The sequence below is a fragment of the Budorcas taxicolor genome, chromosome 10 (genome assembly GCF_023091745.1).
Source record: "Budorcas taxicolor isolate Tak-1 chromosome 10, Takin1.1, whole genome shotgun sequence".
Taxonomy (NCBI): domain Eukaryota; kingdom Metazoa; phylum Chordata; class Mammalia; order Artiodactyla; family Bovidae; genus Budorcas; species Budorcas taxicolor.
The window spans coordinates 11279572-11304267 of NC_068919.1; the positions used below are offsets into that span (position 1 = coordinate 11279572).

General features: G+C 43.6%; 1 protein-coding gene across 1 annotated transcript in view; it reads right to left on the minus strand.

The window, feature by feature from the left end:
- Positions 1-448: 448 nt before the first annotated feature.
- SERINC5 (serine incorporator 5) overlaps positions 449-24696 on the minus strand; it is a 68855-nt gene continuing 44607 nt past the window's right edge. The window contains exons 6-13 of the mRNA XM_052647068.1: positions 18250-18461; positions 16615-16710; positions 13177-13303; positions 6852-6918; positions 5418-5522; positions 3741-3780; positions 2945-3089; positions 449-727 (exon numbers count right to left, since the gene is read on the minus strand). Of these exons, the coding sequence (XP_052503028.1) occupies positions 580-727; positions 2945-3089; positions 3741-3780; positions 5418-5522; positions 6852-6918; positions 13177-13303; positions 16615-16710; positions 18250-18461 (940 nt within the window). The 3' untranslated portion in view covers positions 449-579. The remainder of the gene's footprint in view (positions 728-2944; positions 3090-3740; positions 3781-5417; positions 5523-6851; positions 6919-13176; positions 13304-16614; positions 16711-18249; positions 18462-24696) is intronic.

The following is a 24696-nucleotide window of genomic DNA, read 5'->3' on the forward strand; positions in this document are numbered from 1 at the left end:
GAAACGTGTCGGGGCAGGGTGGAGATAGCACAGGGGTGGAATGAAAAGCAGATGCTTCCTCTTGGAGCCAATAAACACCAGGACGGTGAGCAGGAGCTCTGCAGGCTGAGGTGTGGAGCCTTCTGAGGGGTCTGCCTTCTACTGGGGGCAAAGGGCTCCAGATTTTGTCATGTCTCTTTCAGGGATAGGTAATAGGCCACACAAAGTAAGCTTTTATCCCAGTGAAACGATGTCATTCCCCAAACTGTGCTTTGGTAAAAACACGCTGAAGGGAAATACTAGCCTGACCACTATCCCAATATTTAGGGGTAAAACACATACAAAATCTATAAACACTCCGCATCAACTTAGGTGAAATTTTCAATTCTTTAGGGGCAAATTGGTAGCTTCTTTTTGAATTTCAGAAATACAAAAAGCGAATCAAGTGATTTTTTTTTTCCCCTGAAGGTTTTTCAGACCCAGTGAAGCCAGCCAGGGGAATGCCAGCTTGTCACAAAGTACCAGTCACTGCTTGACTCCTGGGATATTTGTTCAAGGGCATCACTTTCTGCTGCAGAACCAAGGAGATTGCTCAGATCCTCACACGGAGTACTGCGGAGAAGGTCGACAGAGGGGGGCAATGAGCGTACCCAGGTACAGGAGAACACATATCCAGCAGGAAGCCATCTTGACCCAAAAGATGGACCAGCTCCCGCTGAAGAAGGTCTCAATGTTGGCACTTTCATAGCTGTGGAAACAAGAGACCCAGCTGTGGTCAGAGCAGGAAGAGAACAGGTGGTGAAAAGGGCTCTTCCCACCCAGTGTGTCCCTCTCTGATTCCATCACCACCCCACCCCAGCCTTTCTTCTTTCCCTAGCAACTCAATTAATATAATTCACACCCACTTAAAGCACACGATTTTTATTACATTCATAGACTTGTGTAACCACCACCAGAGTCAATTCTAGGGCATTCTCATCACTCTAGAAAGAAACCCTGCACCCTTTTAGCTGTCCTCCCATTTCCTCCTCCACTTGGCCCCTGGCATGACTTAACCACTTTCTGTCTGTATGGCTTTGCCAGTTCTGGACATGTCACCGGGCATGGAATCAAGTGGCCTCTTATGACTGGCTTTTCTCAGTATATTTCTTTTGGGGTGTCTCCATGCTGTAGTATGTAACAATACTTTATTCCTTTCTGTTGTGGAGGAATATTCCATTGGGTGGATATAGCACCTTTTGTTTATCCATTTGTCAGCTGATGGACATTTGGTTGCTTCCACTTAGCTATTATGAACGATGCTGCCATGAACATTTGTGTATAAGCTTTTGCGTGGACGTGTTTTTTTCTCCTCTTGAGTATATAATTAGGAGTACGATTGCGGGATCATATAACAACTCTGTGTTCAACATTTTGAGGGGACCATTTTCCAAAGTGCCTATACCCACCTACCAGGAGCGAGAGAGGGCTCCAGTTTTAACACATCCTTGATATCTGTTATTTTCTGCCTCCAACCTTTTTTAAGCTTCCCAAGCCAAAATGTTCCAGGAATTCCCTGGCACACTGCAAGGAGATCCAACCAGTCCATTCTAAAGGAGATCAGCCCTGATATTTCTTTGGAGGGAATGATGCTGAAGCTGAAACTCCAGTACTTTGGCCACCTCATGCGAAGAGTTGACTTGTTGGAAAAGACTCTGATGCTGGGAGGGATTGAGGACAGGAGGAGAAGGGGACGACAGAGGATGAGATGGCTGGATGGCATCACTGACTCGATGGACATGAGTCTGAGTGAACTCCGGGAGTTGGTGATGGACAGGGAGGCCTGCAATTCATGGGGTCGCAAAGAGTCGGATACGACTGAGCGACTGAACTGAACTGAACTGCCTGCCTCCCCATTAGAGTATAGGCCCTGCCACCCACAGCAGTGTGGCCCAGAGGAGCCACTCATATGTTTGTTGCACAATGAGTCTAAATAAATTCTCCAGGCCAGAGTACTGGAGTGGGTAGCCTTTCCCTTCTCCAGGGGATCTTCCCAACCCAGGGATCAAACCCAGGTCTCCCATACTGCAGGCAGATTCTTTACCAGCTAAGCCACAAGGGGAGCCCAATAATACTAGAGTGGGTAGCCTATCCCCTCTCCAGCGGATCTTCCTAACCTAGGAATCGAACTGGGGCCTCCTGCATTGCAGGCAGATTCTTTACCAACTGAGCTATCAGGGAAGCCCAAATATCTAAGTTATTCTAATGTCTACCTTAGGTATATCCTAACGTACACCAAATTATGATCCAACAGAAACTCTGGATCAAAGAAAGATACAAAAGGAATTGAAAAGAATCTTCATGTAGTAACAGGGAAAGTCAGACTCATCATGTAAGTTAAAAAAACAAAAAACAAACAAACAAAACCCAACCCTCAAGGGAGAAAATATGTGTAATCACATTAATGTTTAAAAAAATTATATAGGCTTATAAATGCACAGAAAAGAGAAAGGAAATACATCATATGATTAGCAGTGATTATGGAGTTGGGGTGGAGGGCCCATGCTACTTTTCATACTTATATATTAGTTGGTTTTGTTTTTTGAGAGGTTTCAAACTTTTGTAATGAAAGTGTTGAAAAAAAAAAAAAGACAAAGTAGAAAAAAAGAGCATCATCTCTTTTCTAAAAGCCAGATGATTGCTTAAGAATTCTAAGTTCTTTTTCCATTTCTGTTACTGTGTGCTATAGACTGTCCATATGCTATTAACCTCCTATTTTCTTAAGGCTGCAGTAAGCATCACCAATTTCCAGGGTTAAAAGTATGCCAAAAGACTGTCAGGAACTTGGACTGTTTCTGCGAAGATGAGTGCAGCAGGTCTTGGAGAAGAGGCTAATTAACTTCAAGAGGTCTGATTTTCAGGCTGTCAAGAATAGGATGTTTTAAAAAATTAACTTCTGAAACATCTAAGACGAGGGGCCACTCACTTGAACCAGTTGGTGACGGTCATCATCACATAGAGGGAAGCCAAGAAGAACATGAAGTGGAAATAGGCATAGCTGTAGACGGTGCTTTTCTTCTCATCATAAATGACCCGTGGGCCCTCTTTCATATTCCGCTTCTCTTCAGCGTCTGTGAACCACAAAGTGAGCACAAGCTCCGTGAGTGAACACAAGGATGCTTACCACTGTCGCAAAGCCAAACTTGCTAATTTCCAACCCAGAGGCTGTTGAGTAGGAAAGCTGTCAAACACCATTTGTACCCTCAGGCGATCTCATCTATGCCGTAAGCCCCAAGCTCCCAGCTCACCCCTGAACCTTCTGTAATAGGATGAGTTATCTACTGGCACATTTATTTTAATAGAAGAGAGCTCTTAAACACAGAAAACTTCTTATAAACTCAGAAGAAAGTGAAAGCAGAGCAAGAGTTCTCAAGCCCCTGGAATGTTCCAATTCAAGAAGAGGAAGCTGAATGAAAGAAATTTTCCAAATTTGCATTCCTTTAAAAAAATGTACTTCTTGCTCCTCAAAAATGTACTGTGAAATTTAACTTATAAATATGAGCCAAAAATATCAACTTTTCCTCATCTGCCAGAATACCAACACAAATTCCAAAGACCCTTTGGGAAGAATGTGTAAAGTATATAAACAATAAACCAGCTCTGGAATAAAGGAATTCCTCTTACCACTCAAGTTATTTGTGCCTAAATCCCAAATGCCTACAGATGAGTGGTACAGGTCTGCAGGGCATCACAGAGGCCCAGACGGAATGTTGTCCACTTACCCTCTCCTCCAGAGCCGAAGCAAAAGCAACACCGGGCTACCTGTGAGGGCAAAACCAACCAAGTCAGGAGGCTTGCTTTCTGCTTTTCCATCTCCACATCGGTTAGGAACTAAAGGCCATCTGCGTGCCAAATTTTCCCCATCTGAACTACACTCCAAATCCAGAACTGCACATTTCATCCCTTCAAAAGGTTCTACTAAGTGTGTGTTCTTCCCTGATGGTCTGGGGGCTGATGAGATGGGAAACACGAGGACATGGAGGTGAGCCACCCAGAGTCCCTTCCAGGGTGCCCCTTTAGTGCCTGCTCAACCCCTGCAAGCCTCTGGGTGGCAGCTCCAGGTTCTGCCCTAGCTGGGAGTCGCCCCACCCTCAAGCAAGCCCTTCCTGGGCAACCCACACAGGATAAGAGCTCCTAGCAGAGGTGTAAAGGTGCACCCACAACCCGTGGGGGACAGCTTTGATGGGTCATATCTGCTCCGGGCACCCGTGGGGTGAGCAGTGGCTCTGTCCAGCCTGCAGTACCCTTCAACTTCCCTTCCCTCCTCCACATGTGTCGAAAAGTCAAAGTGTTAGTTGCTCAGTCATGTCTGACCCCCATGGACTGTACCCGCCAGGTTCCTCTGTCCAGGGGATTCTCTAGGCAAGAATACTAGAGTGGGTTGCCATTCCCTTCTCCAGAGGATCTTCCTGACCCATGGGTTGAATCCGGTCTCCTGCATTGTAGGCAGATTCTTTACAGTCTTCTGAGCCACCCGGGGAAGCCTCCCTAATAAATATCCTGCACGTCAGGCTCTGCCCTGGTGGCCACTTCTGGAAAACTCAGCCTGGAACATGAAGTGAATGAAAGTAGGTCCCCTCCCTCTGGGAGCTCCCTCCTGGTGCTCTGCTCTACTTGCTGCTCCGCTTGATCTTCTTTGGCGCCAGGGGCTGAGATCATTATCCTGCATTTAGGTGAGGAAACTGGGGTCAGCCAGATTGAAGACCTGGCCTTAAGTCACGAAACAAGCTTAGTGACAGAGCTGGGACAGGAACTTGGGCATATGGGAACTCCCAGGTCTGTGCTTCACAAGGGGCAACAGGCAGCATGTGATATCTTGATGGTGGAGCCGACAGACTCAGAAAGGGGAAAACTAAGGGATCTGGAGCCAGCAGGCCCACCCACATTGCTACTAGAATCAGACTCTGAACTGGCGGCCTAAGGGAAGCAGGGGTACCAGGGACGGCAACGCAGGGGGTGGCTCCTTCCAAACGTTGTACCACGTTTCTGACCTACTCAAGATAACAAACTTAATCTTTTTTAAAAATTGCGTTTATGAAAAATTACTACATTGATTCCAGAAAGACTCTGGTAAACAGAATAAGAAACACAACACATACCAGAACAGTCTAGGAAGTGCTGGGTCCTCAATACCTCTTGGCTTGATAGTTTTATGATAAAGAACAGAGAGCTGGGGGCAAGGACGTGGGAATTCATGCCTTTGTCCCATTTATACACCTCAAAGCCAAGCCCTTTTTCCTTCCTGTGTCAAGGAAACTTGTCATAGAGGGACTGGTCTTGACAGAATCTTGGATCAAGGGATATAGTCTAAGATTCATTAATTCATTCAGGGGGCCCAAGACATGTATGCTGGGGTCCCAGTTCTTTTGAAGCTTAAGTTACCACAAGCAATGACTGACTCTCTCTTTCAAAGGTCTATCCTGTGAAACGTGATGCAAGGAGTTGGCGAACCAACTTCCATCCTGTGTGCACTCCGGTTCAGAGGGAAACACTGGGGCTCTTTCCTCGGAATGAGAAGAAAAACATGCTCTTAAATCTAATGCGGAGACTTGCTGTTCTTTGCACTTTTAACTCTGTACACAATAGGGATATTGAAGCCAGAGCGGTCCAGCCTCAGCAGGGGTCACCCAGTCAGTGGTGAGCATGACTGCCTGCCTTCTAGAGCCATTCTCTTCTGAAGAATAGGCAGCAACCCATTCAGACTCAGTACAGTTTGCTCCTTCAAGTGACAGAAAGAACTGGTGAATGCTCCTGGCAGACTGACAACCCCTCATAACGGTCCACTCTTTCCAGGTCAGGTGAAGGGAGGTCCATCCCCAGAGCAAAGCGCCCGTGTCTGGACAGACCCCAGGGCTCTCCTCCATGCAGGGAAAGGCAGCCGGGGGTCGGACGCCAGGCAGGGTCAGCAGCAGAGCTGGCAAACAGCAGCTGGATCTTGGGCAACGGTGGCTGGGAACACAGCACCGACCTGAGCATGACTACATGGTTTACATGCTGGCAAATCCCAAGTTTAAAGGACTTTACTTTTCTGTTTGTCCCCAACCCTGATGGAAAATGGAGATAAAGCCTCCTTGGGTTTCTTTGAAGATGAAATCACAGATGCAGTACTTAGAACACAGCAAGTCCTATTCGTCCCTGGAAATGCCTCTTCTTTCCATTCCTGGAGTCAGGGCGGAGTCTCTTTCTGGCTGCTTCCATCTGATTAGACTTTTTGTGACCTCAGTAGATGTTCCACCAAGGGCCTCAGAAAAGGACTTTTGCATCAGAAAGAAAAAGATATTCTGCTGACCGACAGGCCTCTGTTCACTGTTTGCTATTCTTCACCCCATGAAACGCCCACCTGCTGGGGCTGCTGCAGGGAATAAGCTCACATATAGACAGCGCCCAGCAGTGCGCACAGACAGGGTGTCCCTCCCCTTCTCTTTCCAATAGCCGCCGTCTGACCTCACAGTCGTGGCATGTATGGAGAACACAGACAGGTACACACTAGGGGAAGGGATCAGAAGTTAAAACAACCCACATACATTCTGTTATGACAAAGGAAAAAAGCAGAGAGCAGACTGACAAGCTACCCAGGCCTCTGGTGGGAGGGGGGTGGCCGGATGCCACACCAGAGGCTGAATTTGTTGGAGAAAAATCAACAGCTTTTATTTTAACCCTATAATATATTGAGGACATTTCTTTTTCCGTATAGGAATCGTGTTCCTTCCTGAGTAAAGAAAATGGGATCATGGGATGCAGACCACTAAAGATGCAAGTAAAGACATAAAAAGCCTTCCTGGAAAATGGGTCTTCCGAGATAAAGCAGGGCCAAGGAAAGGAAATGAACTTACTTCCAGCTCGGGAGCTGTGTACCGGCCCTGCAGAGCATCAGAACTTGATCTTGTCGTCGATGTCAAGCTAAGACAAAACAGAAAGGTCAGCTGAGTATATTAACCGATGTCAAGCTAAGACAAAACAGGAAGGTCAGCTGAGTATATTAACATGTCACATACGTCGAAGGAGGGCAGAGCTGCCTGGCCAGGACTCCCAGGAGGCTCGCTCTAACCTACAGCTCTGCGTAAATAAAAGCTGTCTATTTTAATATCCCACTTTATTCCAAAACTGGCTGACCAACTCAACAACCGATAACTTCTTCCATGGATTGCATTAGACCATTTTATGCAAACAGAAGCTTAAAAAAAAAAAAAGTTGTCTTTTGGTCCTGTTATTTTGGTTTTCACTTTGGTTTTTTGCCTCTCCTCCTTCAAATGCCAACATACTTTTCATATTTCACTTTTATATTTCCCCTCCTTTTGATAGTCTCACGTAGAAGAGATAAAAAGCAATCAAAGCAGCCAGAAATGGTGATAAAACTCAAGGGCATGAAAAGCAAAGGTCGTCACAATTTTCTGTGATAATCAGCCTTGGACAGACAAGGTTTTCTATTTAGAAATTCGGTATAGAGTAGCTATCAATGTCATTTAAAAAAATTCTTCCTGCCCCTTTCCTCCTGCCTAGAGAGGTAAACTGTTGTAAAATCTGGCTTACAGATTTATTTTTTCCTGGGGTGGGGATCATTTTAAGCACATTTCTATGTGTAAATATACAGTGTACATGAATAATCTATACGGATTCATTTAGCGAATGTTTACTGAAGGTGTGCCCCGTGTCAGACCCTGTTCTACGCACTGGGAACTCAGTGAGACATACAGCAATCCCGTTCCTCCTGCCACTCCAGGGATAGGGGAGAGGGTGGGACGGCGGGAGCTGTTAGTGGGGAGGCAGGAATTCCAGACTCATTTCAACCAAATAAACCACAAAGGGAACACTGTCTTCTGGACTCATTCTCATCCTGTTTCCCAAGGAGAGAAGAGATCAATGAGATGCAAATAAACAGTAGAAAGCTTCCCTCATAAAAAGGTCCTCTGGGATCCAAGATCATTGTTTCTTTTGTCCACTGAAGTCCAACAGCATCACTTTCATTTCTGCTTTGAACTGATGGATGTTAATGGATGCCCACTCCACTACCACTTCCTGGCTTGAGCCTGGTCTGAGGATTGACAGAAACAATTCCATGGCTGTGTGCCCAAGAAACACACACACCTGGCTCCTGTGCTCAAGGTGCTATGTTTTGCGCATATGAGTTATGAGTTAATACAGTCTGTCGTTTCCATGGGGGGACATGGGACTTCACTTCAGGAAGAGATCAATATCTGGAATTTTCATCTGAAAGACGACGTTTATTCTTTAAAGGAGCATGGCTTAATATTCCATTTCCTAGCTTCTCGGGAATAAGATGGTTTCAGAAAAGCCAACTTTTGGTCCTGGCACCTCTGTCACTTCACTTTCATCATCGGAGGATACTAAGAGCGGGAGCTTTTGTTCTTGCTTCTAAAAATACTTATAATCAGTTCATCATACATATGGATTTCTATAAGCAAATGTAACCATAAGATCTTTATTCAGTCATAGCCTTTATCCACAAAACATTCTTCTTAGAATTACTGAGAAAATACTGTTGCTTTTGCTTTTTACAAACTCTTTAAAAGCCTGGGAAATTCTTACTGTCTGCACTCTGACTATTACTAGAACCATCTGGTCTGCACAAGACAATTCCCGGATTATCCATAACCTCTTCCCTTCCAGGGCTCAGGCCTGAGTGACTTTAACCCTGTACTTCCTGTGGGGGTGGGAGGAGCCTGACAGCATTTGGTTGGGGCAGAGCTTCACTGGACACAAAATGTCTAGTAACCTTATTTGATTATTATCCTGAGCTCTCACTCACGAAAAGCCAGTAGCATCTTTCCATTGCTGTGACAATGAAAAAATATAAACATCCCGCTACCCCCAAGCCCTCCCAACCTCTGCTGAGCTCTGAACCCTTTGCACACTGGAAGAAAGATTTGTAACGCAGATGCCCCTCCACATCTGCTTCAGCTGCTTTTGCAACTGGCCAAACTCCACTAGGTCACAGAAAATCTCCAGCCAACACGTCCAGACTTTCCTGCTGGAGACCACAGATTCTGCCCCTGACCAACTTACAGGGCCCTTGACAGATCACGTGACTATTCTCAGCCTTGGTGTGATCAAGTTCAACTTCCTTCCCAGTGTAACACAGAGCTGGAGGCTCAGCTCCCAAGAGAAACCAGAGTTTGTAAGAAGAGGCCTTCAACACACCCCTGATGCAGAGACATGAAGATTTCTAGCTGGCAGGTTCTGGAGTATCAGCATTCCCAAAAATATACCCCCCAATTCTTTAAAAAAAAAAAAAAAAAAGCAGCAGGTCCAGCCCACACCAACAGTACAGGTAACCCTCCTTGATGTGCCAACTTTTCTCAGCTTAAACTAGTCCCTCCAATGCCATCTTACTAACCTTTCAGTTATTTCCAAATGGTCTGCCATATTGCTGTGAATGTCCCATTTGAACTAGCAAGTTGTTTGACCACTACTAAAGATTCTTAGTTTTTCCAATTTTGTACCCAAATTCCTAGACAGCTGAAAAAAATACTTATTTTCTTTTCTCTTAAGTATAGCTAAAACTAAAATAGCCAGAAACATTTTATAGCACAAATGCCTCCTAATAATGCAATTATGTAAGTTACCCAGCTGATGGGTCCACCTAAGTAAAACAACCTGACTCCAAGTCATCCCAGGGGAAAGAAAAATGACTACAAACATGTCTCTCCCAATATTTCAGCAAAGGAGGGGGAAGGAAAGGTTTCTGTAACTGGGTGAGACACATAGGAGCAGGCTCCACATCTGTTTCCTTGTACTTTCATGGAGGGAACTGACTATTGTGGGGTGGGGGGGCGGGGCACAGCTTGTGGATTCTTAGTTCCCCAACAAGGAATCGAACCCAGGCACGTGGCAGTGAAAGCACAGAGTCCTAACCCCTGGACCTCCAGGAAATTCCACTCCATGGGGGGACTGAACTTGATGGACTCCATAATCCTGTCTCATTGGACAGATTGTGAATTTAAAGCCAACAGACTAAACTGCAGCCAAAATCTAGAGACCAAGGAGGGCCTCAAGGAATAGCTAGGAGAGGACAGGGCAGGTGACAGCCTATGAGGGCACAGGGGCATAGCCATACAGAGAGAGCCACCAGGGAACTCCTGACGGGGTCCAGGCTGTGACGTTTCTTTACAGCATAATGCCTGGGTGCAGGGGAAGCGGCCGCCTCAGCTGGAAAGCCGGGGTGTAGTTTTGGCTGAACCCTACTTCCAAGCTAAGACAGCCAGGATTAAAACATCCTCATAGTGAGTGCCACAGAAGCAGGACTTGGGGCAGAAAGCCGAAAAACAAAACTGGAGTTCATTATGAGAGCCTCCTAAAGAAGCATTAGAGAGAGAGAGAGTGTGTGTTTGGGTGTCTGTGGTTGGGGGTGGGGAGGGGATACTCCAGTTAGGAAAGAACACAGCACATGAGCCTCTAAGATCTTACCAAAGTCCCAAGCAGTCTTGGACTTCTGTTGAAATGGGCGATTTCAGACTTCCCTGGTCCAGGGTTGGGAATCTGCCTGCCAATGCAGGGGGCACAGATTCACTCCCTGGTTGGGGAAGATTCTACATGCACTGGGACAACTAAGCCCACGAGCCACAACTACCGAGCCTCTGTGCCACAACTATTGAAGCCTGTGCACCCTAGCGCCTGTGCTCTGCCACAGGAGAAGCCACTGCAATGAGAAGTCCCAGCTCCACAACAAAGCGTAGCTCCCGCTTGCCACAACTAGAGAAAGCACACTCATAGCAACAGGACCAAAAATAAATAAGAATAAAATTTTTTTAAAAAAAGAAAGAAAGTGGGTGAATTCTTCTCTCTGCAGTGCACACAACCAGCTAGTCTTCCTACAGATTCTATCAAGAAATCTGGACATTCTTGCAATCATCTTCAAATGACAGTTTTCGCCCAGGCAATGCAGCCTCCTTTTGTAACATCTTCCAACTGCTTAATCCTTTTTGAGTTTAGGAAGTCAAGATTTGAAACCCTCCAAATTGTACCACCTCCCACATTTCCCCTTTTCAAGGCCCTCCTGGGGCTGAACTCAAAGCTCCCTCAAACTCCAGGCTGCTTGCTGTAACGTTCTCAAAGCCACTCTTCCTGGAGCTGCAGTGGGTAATTAGAGCAAGCACCAGTCACCCAGGGCCGCCCTCGCTGTGCAGCACCGTGCTGAACCCCCAGGAATCAACTGCCATCACCAGGAGGTATATTCATGCCGTGTGCTGCATCAACCCACAGAGCTGCCTGTCACTCCCCAGCTCCACTTGGTGTGGCTGCTGTTTTCTGTCTCCTCATCCTTCAAGCACTATGGTTCTGCAGATTGATTACCAGCATTCAATAACGTGTGCTATTGGCATTTAGACGGATTTTGCATAGCAGCTGTCAGCTTCAAAAGTTCTTTTGGGAATCTCAGACTAGACCTTGCCAACTTCTGCTAAGGTGCTGCTAAATTTCAAAAGCGACGTATAGGGTGGAAATTACACACCACAAACCAAAACCACTGGTGGCAGTTCTATCACCATATTAAATAGTATTTTTGCATCTTTCCCACTGATAGCAAATCTAAGCCCTGTTTTATCTAAGGGAGCAAATATTTTTATTCATGTGGGATTAGGCATTCAGCAACTCACAAAAACATCTGATTTTAGTCTATCAAATATCTTTACAGTTTTTTTCTGATAATACAAACAAAAGAAGCAATAGTTGATGTTAAAAAAAAAAAGAACACTTTTTTTAAAGAAAAAAAAAATTATATACATAATACAAGCACCATTACAAGCTTGGCTTATCTCTTTCCAGGACTTTTTCTTCATATGTAAATACAACTACATTTTATTCTAAAAATAAAATATTCTACATTTATAGTTCAGTAACCTACTTTCTCCTTGCTGGAATCACCAATATTTTTTACATGCCAATACAGAAAAAAAGTGAATGACAGATCATAAAATTAGCCATGTTGCTGACATTTCTCCCCTAAAGCCCCAAAATAATAGACTCAGGAAGGAAAAACTTAGGAACGGAAGGACTGAGAACCAGGATTAAAATGTGGGTGCCTTAATGGTTTTCCTGAAAACATGATTTGATGTGAGCCCGAGTGAGTGAACACGTATGGAATTAACAATAATGGAAGGCCAGAAAGTGTTTGCCATGGTCGCTTTTGCTGCAGCGTGGAGAGGCTGCCACTATGTCACAGACAGGCTGAGAGTCGACACTGCATGCCTTTGCAAGCTTGATGCATGGCTGTGAACACATGCTTCATAAAACTCAGTTCTCCTGCCTATATCTGTTGTCAAGGCCCCTGTCTGCTGGACCTTCTCTACAGCATGAAGGGGTGTTAGAGGCTGTAAGAGAAAATGCCACCATGTACAGACAGACATTCTACTTATGCAAGCTACCAAGGATGGTTCAGATTTGGCCAAAGGATCACTATAACGTGCCTGTGACTGGTTGAAATTTTTAGACACTGAAATATACCGAAGTGTAAAACACAGGAATAAAACCTAAACATGAAAGGATGACTGTCAAAGGGAAGTGTGGAAACATGTAAATGGAATAAGAAACTTACGATTCCTACCCTTTACTCTTCTCCCTCTGGTATGTTTTTTAATATGTATTTAAAAATAATAAACCCCACCCCAAGCACCTAAAACACAGCCTGCTTACATATCACACCTACTTTTGGAGGAATGACTTCACTCCTTAAAAGCAATGTGAGTTTTAGCATAAAAGAAATGTTTCCTGTCTTTCCTGGACCAAGCACAAAATGTCTGTGTATGGAGTACTTTGTACTCTTTCCATCAACAAGAGAACAAACATTTTTTCTGTTGGAGTAGAAAGTTGCCAAAACATTCTGGCACATACCGTCTCTTCCTCACTTTGTGCTCCCTTACTCTCCAAAAGGGCTTTAGCAAGTAATACTCAACCATCTTTTAAAGGATCACAACATACTGTATATATTTATTTTATTTACCCCAAAGAAATACAAGTTATGTAAAATGAAGTCCAAATAGCTAGATTTCATGTTGTAATACCACCTTCTTACTTCAGGCTTCATTTTCCCTCTTCCTCAGATGGTATTTGTTTGACTGCCTCGTACTGCTAAAACTTATGTAAATCTTCCTCTCGTACTTTTAAAGTCTGCAAAGATGGCCTCAGGTAACTTCTAAAACTTACCATGAATACAAGATGCACACACACAAGATAGCAGTACCCAGTCCAGCAACCAAGGTCTTGTCCCTGTATAGGTCCTGACCAAAGTTAGGCACACAGATGGTGACGTTCTTCCCGTGTTCATCTAGAACTTGTGAAGAAAAGAAAAAAGGAATCATTGCCATATTAGAAAAGCCCTCTGTAACTCAGGGAGGCATTCACTTTGGGAAAATTCATGCAGTATAGAACAGTGAACACTCAGCACTGCCAAGGTTTCCTCTACCATCCAACTTAACTCGGATTAGATCGCTGCTCTGTAAAGCACCCTCTCCCACCTAGGCAGCCTCTCAGAATAAGACCCTTGGGTGTCAGCTTAGTGCTAAAGGGGTCTTCAGTACCAGGGATTTCTAACAGTCATGTTCTTTTTCAGTACTATTGGAGCAATAGTACAAAGTATTGGCTCATGGGTCTTTCCTCATGGCTCAGCGGTAAAGAATCTGCCTGCCAATGCAGGAGACACGGGTTCGATCCCTGGGTTGGGAAGATCCCCTGGAGAAGGAAATGGCAGCCCACTCCAGTACTCTTGCCTGGAGAATTCCATGGGCAGAGGAGCCTGGTGGGCTACAGTCCGTGGGGTCACAAAAGAGTCGGATACAACTTAGGGACTAAATGATGACAATAAATTGGCCGACTGGGCAGCAGGTAGCATGCAGGTAACTGAGAGCATCCTCCATGTCTATCATCCTTGGAGACAAACCAACAATCAAGCAGGAACTCACAGGAACTGCTGTCTGGCCAACAGCCTCCACCCAGATAAGAAGTCATCCTACTGTCAGTAATAGTACGGTCATGACATCTTTTAGGCTGTAACCTGGGGAACTTCTCAAATGGCTAGGGTCTAATAAAATTGTAGAGGCTATATAACAAAGATTTCTATCGCATTACCATCATTAGTTGTTTACTTTTTATCTAACAGAGTCTTCAATTCTGAACACCCAAGTTGGCTCTATTTGCTCTGCCCCCAAATAAGGAACATAAATATAAAATAACAGGCTACAAACCATTTTACAAACATGCACATTCTATGGGCTTGAAGTTGCACTAAAATTATTACTTGTACTCCCACTTGAAACTGTAAACTTAACTGCATGCTGTGGCTTAAGGAATCTTTATTCTTAGGCCACTGAAAATTTTCTTTACAAACCTGACCAAAATATGAACTTTGCTATTTAAGTACTACCACCCAAAATTAAAAGTTTTTTTTCTGTATTTAAGTGATACCTGCCATTGAAAAGAAAAATGCTGTAACCAAAAAACCCCATTAAATTAAAGCCAGAGATTAATATGTAAACAGTCAAATACTCATAAAAGTTTTAAATAGACTAGATTTAAATAAACTTGAAGTCAAATTTATAGAGCTTTTTTCTAAAAAAATTATATCCAGGATAGACTATACTTAACAAAAGACCTACAATTATATTCACATTGTACTATAAATATCTATAAAGGCAAGACCCATACATACGACATGTATATGCTAGACCGTATATGCTGAAACTTTCAAAAACACCTTTGCATTTGCTTTCTAAATTTAAAAAAGGAAAACATCAATTTTCTACTCTAGAGAAAAGAATACATTTATTTAACCTGATTTATATAAGATAAAATATACCCAAACATACACACATTTATATATACTTACGTATATATGAGTATGCATACATCTATATACCACAAACGTGAAAAAAAATGATGAAATATAAGGAGTTTGGAGATCAAAATAAGAAAACATGGTCCTTTACTGGGAAAGCTCAAGGGCTCATACAGTAACAACGTATAATGGTCTTTTGATAGTTCTCAAATATCCGTTGCAACTACTCTATAAAAATAATAGGCAACCTTTACAAAGCACCTCTGACATGCCAGAAACTGTACATATACATATATACACACGTACTCAACTGAAGTCTTAAAAACCACTCTGTAAAAGAGGAATCTTAATTATCTTCTTAAAATAATAATTAAAATTCTTATTTTAAAGGCAAGACATCTAGGAAGAGAACAGTAAGTCACTCTATATGATACTGAAGTGGCAGAACCACTCCCCCCACACTCTTTCCACTCAGAGTCAGAGAAATGATCACTGAAAGTTAATTAATAACCATCTAAAAACAATAGCAATAATAAAGAGAACAAAAAGAAATATCTTGAATATTTCTGATAATGTGATTATTTGATTATTTCTGAGCAGGAAAATGCAGATTAGGCTTACAAGCAAACTCATTAACCCTCGTGAGTTCATGTCTTTCCTGCAGAGCAGGAAGCCCAGGAGAAGGAAGGTCCAGGTTCATGTCCCATGTTGAGGACACTTTTTTTTTTGCATTTTCTAGTCCTTTTATTTTTTTTCTTTTTAAATTTAAATTTATTTATTTTAACTAGAGGCCAATTACTTTACAATATTGTATTGGTTTTGCCACACATCAACATGAATCCGCCACGGGTGTACACGTGTTCCCCATCCTGAACCCCCCTCCCACCTCCCTCCCCGTACCATCCCTCTGGGTCATCCCAGTGCACCAGCCCGAAGCATCCTATATCATGCATCGAACCTGGACTGGCGATTCATTTCATAGATGATATTATACATGTTTCCATACCATTCCCCCAAATCATCCCACCCTCTCCCTCTCCCACAGAGTCCAAAAGTCTGTTCTATACATCTGTGTCTCTTTTGCTGTCTCGCATACAGGGTTATCGTTACCATCTTTCTAAATTCCATATATATGCGTTAGTATACTATATGGGTGTTATTCTTTCTGGCTTACTTTACTCTGTATAATAGGCTCCAGTTTCATCCACCTCATTAGAACTGATTCAAATGTATTCTTTTTTAATGGCTGAGTAATACTCCATTGTGTATATGTACCACAGCTTTCTTATCCATTCATCTGCTGATGGACATCTAGGTTGCTTCCATGTCCTGGCTATTATAAACAGTGCTGCGATGAACATTGGGGTACACGTGTCTTTTTCAGTTCTGGTTTCCTTGGTGTGTATGCCCAGCAGTGGGATTGCTGGGTCATAAGGCAATTCTATTTCATTTTTTTTAAGGAATCTCCACACTGTTCTTCATAGTGGCTGTGCTAGTTTGCATTCCCACCAACAGTGTAAGAGGGTTCCCTTTCCTCCACACTCTCTCCAGCATTTATTGCTTGTAGACGGTTGGATAGCAGCCATTCTGACTGGCGTGAAATGGTACCTCATTGTGGTTTTGATTTACATTTCTCTGATAATGAGTGATGTTGAGCATCGACACTATTTAGTGAAGAAGTCTAGATCACCTCTCTACTTTGATGCACTGCATCTCTGATACTTAAACGATAGTTTGAGGAGACATAGTCCTCACCCCACAAATGACAATATTCACCCTGCAAGCACAGTCTGCCTACAAGTCCAGCTTACCTACTTCTGCAGGTTTGCTGGACAGGGCTGAGAACGTGAGATACGTGACATAGCAGCTGATGAGACCCGACTGCAGTATCCCAGAGTGTGGCTGTCCTGGAGAATAACAAGGGACCATGTTATAAATCAATGGTGAGAAAGCATACGCACCGCCCCCCCACCCCCATCAAAAAAAAGGTCTGCCCCAAATAATATCCCTCAAACCTGGAGCCCCACACATGAAGGTAAGAAGAGGTACATAGTGTATTTCTCATATAACACTAAAATCTTTGGGGGGAGGGAGTGACACACTGAACCTAAATGCCACTTCAGAGATGCCAAGTTCTGCCGAGTTCTCGCCCAACACTTTATTTTGATAATAACTATAGCTGTACTGAAACATACTGCCTGGTCTCCCTGAGGTTTGTAACATTAGTTCTTAAATCACAAGGTCTCCAGAAAAAATTCACCACTGTTAATTTGTGAGATCACATAGCTTAGTGGGGTAAATGATGGATTTTATAGGGAGGACCTGGATTCCATACTCACAAAGCCATCAGATACTCAGAATCCATGCTACTGGGGAAGAGTTCTCATCTGTAAATGGACAGAAAACCTTTGGGAATACCAGAACTGGTCCAAGCCAAAGAATGTGGCTATGGGACTCAGTATTTATTGGGAAAAGGCTTTCTATGTTATAATATTTAAATTAAACAGTTCAGATGGCTAAGAGTAACCAAGATGCGATAAAAAGGACTCATCCTTTTTTTTGGTGAAATTTTCAACCATCCACAGACACAAAATATTTAGTTTTACTCAGTCTTCCCTCTGATTAAATTTATCTCCAGAACTTTACCTATCAAATTATAAGGACCAATAAAGGTAAAAAATAGGGCTTTCCAGTGGTGCTCTTTGGCATGGGAATGAGATCCACCTTAACAATTAATGGCACTAAACCAAATTGTAACTATTTCAAAAGGTAGAATTTAACCCAAAGAATATTTTGATCTGAATATTAATAATGTCTTAGGAAATTCTTAATGGATAAAGGAACTGGGTGAATAATAACAATCTCAATTTCAATAATGAACTTCAGTCATTTCTTTCTTTTGGCTTTGAAACAACCATGAGCAAGATCAGGCTCACAGGTTTCTATTGGCTTTGTTGAGGAAGGACTTGGATCTCAGAAAGGCCAGCTCCTGAGGCCAGTGGATGGCTGAGCCAGGATTGGATTTCCTGTTTCCTGATTCTGGGACCACGCTGTCCTTGATTTGTGGTCCACAGAGGTCTTAAGTCAAAGATAAGCCCAAAACAGCTCCCTCGGGAGCCTTCTCATTCATTCAAATTTTACAAAGAGATTATAGGAAAGAGCTAAATATCCACCAAAGGCATTTTCCACTGAAACACTCCTTGTAGTACATTATTTAACAATAGTAACAACTATCTTCTTATTTATTGACTTCATTATACTCAAATCTTTGACAAAGGCATGACTGACTATCACCTTCAGCCCAGTGCAGGGTAGGAAGAGGACAATGGAATCCCACCTTTCCTACTGCTGACCCACCTGTGGTAAATAAAGAACTGACCATAATTTCCAAAATTATAGTCAAAGACATTTATAATATGAACAGGAAGTACGGATCTCATACTTACGATCTCGGACAGAGGGTGAGATGGATACCACTGACATAAGCAGACACAGGCCTCCATTTACTCCCAGCAGAATTTTATTTTCCATGCAGCCATCTTTCTGGGTATAAAACACTGCCATCCAAATCAAGCCTCCCGTGGTGATGGAGTATGCAATGAGGGTCACCAGGGACAGAGAGGCGTACCACAGCTTGTTGGTAGCTGTGCCTGCAGTCCTGTTTCTCCAGAAGTAGAGGAGAGGAAGGGGTGGGGGGAAGACAGGTCAGCTGATTCTCCAACAATATCTACCACCCTTCAAGCACTATTGGCTAATGCTGTCAGGTCCCAGACCATCGTAATGAGTTATTCAGACGACCTATCATTTTACCAGTTTTTGTGGATCACAACAAACTGGGAAATTCTTAAAGAGATGGGAATACCAGACCACCTGACCTGCCTCCTGAGAAACCTGTATGCAGGTCAAGAAGCAACAGTCAGAACGGGACATGGAACAACAGACTAGTTCCAAACTGGGAAAGGAGTATGTCAAGGCTGTATATTGTTACCCTACTTATTTAACTTCTATGCAGGGCACATCATACGAAATGCCAGGATGGATGAATCACAAGCTGGAATCAAGACTGCCAGGAGAACTATCAACAATCTCAAATAGGCAGATGATACCACTCTAATGGCAGAAAACATGGAACTAAAGAGACTCTTGATCAGAAGAGAGTGAAAAAGCTGGCTTGAAACTCAACATTCAAGAAACTAAGACCATGGTATCCTGTGCCATCACTTCACAGCAAATAGAAGGGGAAAAAGTGGAAGCAGCAAGAGGTTTTATTTTCTTGGGCTCCAAAATCACTGTGGATGGTGACTGCAGCCATGAAATTAAAAAATGCTTGCTCCTTGGAAGGAAAGCTATGGCAAACCCAGATAGCATATGCAAAAGCAGAGACATCTCTTTGCCAACAAAGGTCCATATAGTCAAAGCTATGTTTTTTCCAGTAGTCATGTATGGATGTAAGAGTTAGACCATAAAGAAGGTTGAGTGCTGAAGAATTGATGCTTTTGAATTATGGTGCTAGGGAAGACTCTTGAGAGTCCTTTGGACCACAAGGAAATCAAACCAGTGAATTCTGAAGGCAATCAACCCTGAACAATCATTGGAAGGACTGAAGCTGAAGCTCCAACTCTTTGGCCACGTGATTTGAAAGGCCTACTGGCTCAGAGGTTAAAGCGTCTGTCTGCAATGCAGGAGACCTGGGTTCGTTCCCTGGGTCGGGAAGATCCCCTGGAGAAGGAAATGGCAACCCACTGCAGTATTCTTGCCTGGAGAATCCCATGGACAGAGGAGCCTGGTGGGCTACAGTCCATGGGGTCGCAAAGAGTCGGACACGACTGAGTGACTTCACTTCACTTCACTCATTGGAAAAGACCAAGATGCTGAGAAAGACTGAGGGCAGGAGAAAGGAGCAGCAGAGGATGAGATGGTTAGACAGAATTATCAGCTCAATGCACATGAATGTGAGTAAACTCCAGGAGATAGTGAAGGACAGAGGAGCCTAGGGTGCTGCAGTCTATGGGGTCACAAAGAGTCGGACACGACTTAGTGCATGAACAACAGCAAACAATCATTTTACCAACTAAAAACTAGAAGATACAGCTGAATATGCAAAAAATTCTTGGCTCAAGCTTAGACTTTTTTCTTAACACTGAAAAACTTCAGTCTTTGATTCAAGTGTATTCAGTAACTAAAGTGAATATTCACAGACTTTAGCTTCCCCATTCTGGATGTCAACTACCCCAGGACAAGTTCTGGCAGTATTATAAAGTGGGCTGTGTGCTGGAGTTCTCGCTGAATTTTCCCAGAAACACAGAGCCCGGAGGTGCCAGTCTCTTTCTCCAAGTGCTGCCAGCAGCTCCTGCTGCTGCCCATCTTCTGTTTAGGGAGAGAGAAGTAATTGAACTCCACCCAGAGAAAGACTGGCTGACCTCATCTCTTTTGTCTTTGCCCTGAAAAGACGACTCTATACCAGGACTGCTTCTCCCAAACAATGCCAGGTATGATTAAGGAAGAGTCTGACATTAAAAAAAAAAAAGTGAAGGCAGGAATTCCCTGGTGGTCTAGTGGTTAGGTCTCAGCACTCTCACTGCCAGGGGCCTAGGTTTGATTCCTGGTTGAGGAACTAAGATCCCACATGCCTTGGAGCGCAGCCACCCCCTCTAAAAAAATAAATAAATAAAGTGAAGAATAAAATCAGCCAGAAAAAGAGTAAAAATTTTAATGGGATTTATAATAAAGACTCTAGAAGAGGAGACTAGTGTAAAGATTATATTATTTTATATAAACATAATTAAAGGGATGGGAGAAGTATGTGGTGGCTTAACAACCTATAGAGATTGTTCAGAACAAAGAAGAGTGCTTACTGATGCTAAAAGAAGAGGCCAGAACTACAACAGGGGTTGGTCTGAATCACCTCATCTGCCTTAGGGGTCAACTGCCCTTTGTAACCACATCTCACAAAACTTCGAGAGCAGGCAACTTGCTTAATGTCTTCTCAGAGTTGGAAGCTGTTCAAGCAGCCCAGCTGAAATGTTTGAATGATGGAGAAGTTACTGCGGCCAGAAAGCAAACAAAGAGGAAAGGCCAAAATGATAATGACCGTCACACTCCTGACACCGAGCCAGGCGGTCCGATGACTGTGGAGTCATTGTAATAGAGAAGGCACACAAATCACATGAAGATAAAGTGAGACTCAGAGAAAGCAAAGAGTCAAATGCTACCTGTTGACAGGGAGAGAAAATGGCTTATGAAGAAAAAGGTGAACACTGCTGACCAGTGTGTAAGTGGGGGGGGGGGGGGGGGGTCCAGCTATGTCCTCCCCAGTCTTTTGGGCTATTTTATTAGTGTAAGAAGGACTTTCTTAACAGTTGATTTTGCTTGGATTCCCAAGGTTAAATCTTCAACCCTAGCCTCTCCCCTGTACTCCAGGCTCATATTATCCCTGTTAGCGTCTCCACTTGGAGGTCTAACTGGCTTGTGGACCTTAGGAGGTCCAGGTTAACTTGCCAGTATTCAAACTTCCATCCCCAAACCTGCTCTCCTATGGTCTTCCCAACCTCAGAATGTGGCAATTCCATTAGGGGTGGGGGTAGATAAAGAACTGTAGTTTCTCAACCACTGTCTTTCACTCCCTGCCCCTCCCCTCTCCCCAACATCATGCCAATTCCAGCAGCAAACTCCCTTGGTTCCCACTTCAGACTCTATCAGCATCTGACTGCTGCTACCATCTAGCATCAAGCTACGGCATCCCTCCCCTGGGTCACCTCCCACTAGTCTCCTTACTTGCACCTACAACCTCCTCTCGTCTTTTCTTAACTTAAAATGTGCATTGGATTCTGTCCCTCTAGTGCCCTGCCATCTGCCATGATGGCCCCAGAAACCTTTCATGATCTGGTCCAGGGCCATCTCTGATGAATGACTTTATCCCTTGCCCCCTCCCCTCGCACCTCTGGGGTCCAGCCACAGTGGATGTCTCCTCGCTCCTTAGACCAGCCAGCACAGCTCTTGTGTGCTTCTTGAGAAGCTCAGGCTCTTCTCAAGTTCCTTCATCTCCCTCATGCCTTATAATGGAACCCTTTCCCTGCCCTGCTGGCCCCAGCTCTCACACCGACAGCACACTCTCCACCATTGAGCCTATCACTTATTTGCTTGATTAGGCTTATTAGCTACCCCGTCTCCTCTCCAGGAGGATACACACTCCACAGAGCAGGGCACTGTTGCATTCACTGCCTACTGTCAAATGCCTGGCAAGCAACAGGTGCTTAAAGAATGTCTGTGCAAGGACTGCCAACTGTCAGAGGACAACTCGATGCAGCAATGACGACAGAGTGGACGCTACCTGTTGCTCCGGACTCTGCTGGTCCTCCCGAGACAACCTCTGTAGACACGCCGAATAATGCCGTGACTATACTCTTGGTGCCTGGCACAGAGTTGGCACTCCCAAAATTTTGAATCAATGCTCAGTGTGAGCACTTGGATGAAGATTAGAAAAGGACCAAGCAGCAGGATGAAGTGTATAGATACAGAAGCAAGCAGGTTATCAGGTTAGAAGAGGTGGCTGGGCTCAGGGATGAGGGCTAGCGGAGAACAAAAGCCAACAACAACGTGAATTTTTAAACCTAGAAAGTCTAGGAAGTGAGTCTTCATTAGAAACACCTGACTATACTATTTTTTGTGATTTCAGTTTTGATATAGAACTGACACTTTAAACCACAAAAATTGACCTAGGAAGTGTTAAAAACAAGATGAAAGACTTAAAATGAAGTCACTAAGGCTAAGCCCCATGTCACCAAACCAACGCAACAGTCCATCAGAAACTAATCCAGTCAATCAGAAATCTCCTATTCAGCACTAATTAGATAGTCTAGTTAACTAGTTAGGTAGTCTGACTGGTAGGACCTGCCATCCCCTATAGGGAAGTTACCTCACAATAACTAAACTGCTTTTCTGCCTAACGTAACCTCCTTGTCTCTTCTCCCTTTTGCCTATAAAAGTCCTTTTATTTTGTACAGCTCCTCAGAGCTCCTTTCTACTTGCTAGATTCAGTTCAGTTCAGTTGCATCCGACTCTTTGTGACCCCATGAATCACAGCATGCCAGGCCTCCCTGTCCATCACCAACTCCCGGAGTTCACTCAGACTCACGTCCATCGAGTCAGTGATGCCATCCAGCCATCTCATCCTCTGTCGTCCCCTTCTCCTCCTGCCCCCAATCCCTCCCAGCATCAGAGTCTTTTCCAATGAGTCAACTCTTCACTGGAGGTGTTGGAGAGTGCTAAATTTGAACCAATTTTAACAAACATTTTTAAATGCCCTAGCTTATCTTTTAACAAAAGAACAAGACACATCACTTCACAGGTATAAAAACTGAGGTCACAGTAGTCAAGTCATATGCCTTAAGATTCAAAGATGGTAAGGAATCTGCCTGCAATGCAGGAAACCCGGGTTCAATCCCTGGGTCAGGAAGATCCCCTGGAAAAGGGAATGGCAACCTACGCCAGTATTCTTGCCGGGAGAATCCCATGGACAGGGGAGTCTAGCGGGCTATAGTCCCTGTGATCACAGTCAGACACGACTGAGCAACTGAAGACGCACACTTGCCTCAAGTGAAACAGCCAGATAGTCAGGGACATTAAAACCTGCTGCCTGGTATCCAGGCCCATGGCCTTTCTGTCCTGCTGCCTTTGAGATTATCTCTTTCTCAAGATCTTTACAAAAGGAGAAAAAAGAAAAGAGAAGAAAAAGTTTGGTTGTTTCATCCTTGAAGAGAGATACAAGTATTATATTTTCTAGACTAACCTTGAAAGCAAGAATCTCCACTAAAAAAAAACAACCCTAAATTAAACAAACTTACATAAAAATAACAATACTTGTACACTTCCTAGCTTAATCTTAATTTTAGGCAGATCAACAAGCCACGAGTATGTGGACAAAAGGGATTTTGTTGGGATACTGGCCCCACAGCCAGTACAACAGCAACATCAATCGCTGCAAAGCTCTTAAGCCATTCCTATTAGGTGGCTTCTGAAAAGTTTTTAAAGTGATCAAACGCTTCCAAAACGCCTGTTAAAACTTGGCATCGATAATCAGTCCTAGAAAATGGCTTCAGAATCAATCAAAACATTAAAAGTCAGAATAAAGCAGCACAAGCATTCTCGAGAGAACATACTATTTAATGGGCAAATCAGGCCCTCAGAATCAAAGATATTAATATTTTACTACCAAGTTCCTAACTTGAAATTTGTGAAAATCTTAGAAAAAAATGGGGATGACATATTATATTTTGTCTAATAAAAAATTCAGAGTGAAAGTACATTAAGAATCAATGCAAAGTGTGATATTTTATCAATTAAAATGCATTTCTAACTTACTGTGCACATTTCTTCTGTACAACTGAGAAAACGGGGTCACGTAAAACTATAGTCATCCATTAGACTTATCTTCAGGAAAACTTTGCAGCCTCAAAACAAGATCTAGTAGAAACCCCAAACATACTAGGTTTTCAGGATGACTCAAAATGTAGGACAGCATGCAATAATAAACTTATATTTTGGACTTCCCTGGTGGTACAGTGGATAAGAATCTGCCAGTGCAGGGGACACAGGTTCAATCCCTGGTTGGGAAGATTCCACATGCCGAAGAACCACCAAAGCCCATGCACCACACTGCTGAGCCCGTGCTCCCCAAGAGAAGCCCGGGCACCACAATGAAGAGTGGCCCCTGCTCGCCGCAACTAGAGAAGAGCCTGAGCGGCAGTGAAGACCCAGCACAACCAAAAACAAATACACTTTAAAAAAATTCACATATGAGCACAATTCAGACCTAGAAATCTGCATTTTCATAGTGATTAAGACTTGAAAAATACCAAAATACGACTGTAGTGCTACTTGGAAGATGATCTGAT